Raw genomic sequence first — 3194 nt, forward strand, 5'->3', positions numbered from 1 at the left:
TATTGGGTTTACTACCGCCCTCTTCCACTCTGCTGGGACTTGTCCTTTCGTAAGAGATGTATTAATGACAACCTGTATAAAGGGGCCCAGGAGAGGGAGCAGGGGAGGAACCATCTTAGCTGGGAGAAGGTCATTTGGAGACCCTGATTTGATGTGGGTGATAAGATGAGAGAGATCTGCACTTTCAATAAAGGGGAAGTGTGATATAAAACTTCCACTGTCTTTATCTTTGGGCGGGTCTAGAGGTATAGTCCTGCTAGCTACATTCGTACTGTTATTGGCAGCCACTATTTTCTCGTATATAATATCAATTTTACTCTCAAAGAAGGACGATATATCGTCACATAAAGTCTGTGAGAACTCCTCTAAGCTTTCACATGCGGCAGGGTTTACAAAGTTTTGGAGAATTTTGAAAAGCTCCTTGGGACAGTTTGTGGCTTCTTCTAATTGTTGCAGAAGACGATTTTTCCTAGCCTGTCTGATGTTTTTATAGTACTGGGATTGAACATGATGAAAGACCGCTCTTGTTTCCTCGGTCTTATGTTTCCTCCATTTTTTTTCGGAAGAAATAGAAGTTCAACTATGGTCATCTCCTGTGTTAAAATTTGAGGTATGACTTGGAAACAAATTAAAAAAAACACACACAATGCTTACTCTTTGTGCCATACAGACAGCAAGAATCTTAGCAACAAAACACACACAATGAGCCCTGAAAAAGTTTCGACGTGAGGAATGAAACACATTGGCTACATTTATGATGTTTTGGAAGAAAAGTGTAAATGCTTCTTTTATAGAAAATCGGTTGCTGTAAAGGGCTGTTACCATACAACCTGAGACAATATTTAACAAGATGTTATTCCAGAAACAAATTTGTGGCAACGACATGCTTTCTGGCACAATAATATGCTTCTGTGATACTCCACAAGCAATACAGTGTGCTTCGCTCACTTCCTGGATATGCCCCCAAATCAAGGCATGCATTTTCACCCACTCCTGCTTTATCAGCAAACATCTTCTGGCATGCATATTGTGAATATAGAGTTAACACGTGTGGTGGTAAGCTTAAAACTACAAGTCTCATTTGAACTGATACTGTCGGCTGACAAGTCAGCCCTGCTCTAAAGTCACAAACATATCAAGGGGCAAGTTGCCAGCTTTGTTTCAATGACTGAGAACTGCGAATCAGCCTCTCGTTACTCTTTCCTCTAGGCCAAGTGGGTTGCCAGCATGCAAAACTGTCTTTGTGTTGAAGGCCCAGCACGAGCCACTCACCGTTGTAGAGGATGGTAACCATGCAGGGCGCCCAGCACATGTAGAACACGATGACGACCGGCACGAGGACGCACGAGGCGGCGTCGTCGTGCGCCCCCAGCTTCTGGCTCTGGCGGCGCGCGGCCAGCCAGAGGCGCAGGTTGGCGCAGGTGACGATGGCCGAGCAGGGGAAGAAGATGACGGCCGTCAGCAGCAGCGAGTAGGTCACATTACTGGCGTAGTCCGGGTTGCAGATGAGCGAGGCCCGCGAAAAGTAGACCCGTACCACCGAGCCGCCGGGGATAGCGATGGGGAAGAGGAATGCCGGCGGCAGCAGCCAGGCGGCGGCGATGAGCAGCTGCACCCGCCGCCAGCTCATGACGCGCCCGTAGTGTAGCGGGAAGAAGATGGCCACGTAGCGCTCCAGGCTGATGGTGGCCAGAGAATAGATGGACGAGGCGAAGATGCTGGAGTTCAGAAAGGCCACAATGTGACAGTAGGGTCCGAGCGGGCCTTCGTCCGGCCCTCCGGCGTCGGGCTCCAGTGCCAGGCTGCCGTACAGGTTGAGGGGCACCACCAGCAGTGCCAGCGCCGCATCGGTGCCTGTCAGCGAGATGAGGATGTAGCGGCAATTGCGCGACCAGCCCGACACGGACGAGGCGATGACCATCAGCACGAAGGTGTTGCCCACGATGATGAGGCCGCCCAGGGCCGTGATGATGCCGATCTTAGCCATGCGGCTGCCGTGCCACCAGCCCTGGGTCCCGGAAACCGCCAGCAGCTCCTCCTGCTGCGAGGGGGGCCCCGAGCTCAGGTTCTGGATTGCAGCCGAGGCGTTTAGCAGAAACGGCAGTAGGGAAATCATGATTTGGGGGTGGCACGGGATGTTCTTGCTTGCCCCCGATGCCTCAAGCACGAGGGTTTCTTCCATGCTGTTGATCTGACGTCCCACCCTTGCAGTGTCCATAAAGTCATTCGGATCGGCTTAGTCTTTAGCAGATAGTGGGATGTTGTTATCTTTGTTCCAAAAGAATGCCTTAAACTACACCTCGCATGAGATGTTTAATAATTTACGCATAAATGCAGTTCTACGTTTTTCTTAGCTATTTTCGGGTATGCGGTGAAGGGGCCTTTAGTATTTCCGACCTAACTGATTAACAACTTTGCATTAACAAAATCAGGTTGACTTCCACCTGGAGGGCGCCTGGTTAAGCGGGAGTTGTAATGAAGGCGGGACTTTTGGGTTTGAGTCGAATGAGCCACCTGCTGCCGCAGGAGGGGACTGTTCCGAAAGTGATCGCGCCCTTTGACGGAGGAAGTGGGTGTTACCACGTTAAACAAGTCAGGTCCCGGGCCGGCAGCCAATCACAGCGCGGCCCGGGAATGACGTCAGGGGGGTGTCCCGGGCCGGCAGCCAATCACAGCGCGGCCCGGGGAATGATGTCACGGGGTGTCCCGGGCCGGCAGCCAATGACAGCGCGGCCCAGGACAAAGGGGCGGGGCTTAAAAAAACATCGTGAAACGCCCCCGAATCGCGTCCGGGATTGACGGACAGAGCCGTCTCCCAATGGCTAGCCTCCATTTATGTAGCTAGCCAATGGGAGCAGGGGGCGAGTCCCTGTTCCCCACTGTAAGACATAAGGTTTTCTTCGTACGCATTTTGCTAGGCAAAACCTAAAAAAGGACTGTTTTTTTAAAAAGCAATGACAGACATGGTGGTCTACTGACCTCAGCAGGCAACGATTCTTGGGATGGCATTGGGGCAGATATATCAAACGTTTTTTTTTTGTCGCAAACGCTGTGATTCACAAAATAGCAGCGTTTGCGACAAAAAAATTGGAAAATGCGATGTATCATTGAAATCGCATTGCAAACTTAAGGAATCGCAAATTTTGCGATTCCTTAATTTTGCGTCACCATTTAAGGAATCGTAAATTGCGATT

The 3194-nt window shown here is 50.5% G+C and overlaps 1 protein-coding gene across 1 annotated transcript; it reads right to left on the reverse strand.

Moving 5' to 3' along the window:
* Positions 1-1135: 1135 nt before the first annotated feature.
* Positions 1136-2442, reverse strand: LOC144762410 (melatonin receptor type 1B-B-like). The gene has a single exon (XM_078647594.1). It carries the CDS (start codon positions 2216-2218, stop codon positions 1136-1138), a length of 1083 nt encoding a protein of 360 aa, XP_078503720.1. The 5' UTR covers positions 2219-2442.
* Positions 2443-3194: the final 752 nt, after the last annotated feature.

The sequence above is a fragment of the Lissotriton helveticus genome, chromosome 6 (assembly GCF_964261635.1).
Source record: "Lissotriton helveticus chromosome 6, aLisHel1.1, whole genome shotgun sequence".
Classification (NCBI taxonomy): domain Eukaryota; kingdom Metazoa; phylum Chordata; class Amphibia; order Caudata; family Salamandridae; genus Lissotriton; species Lissotriton helveticus.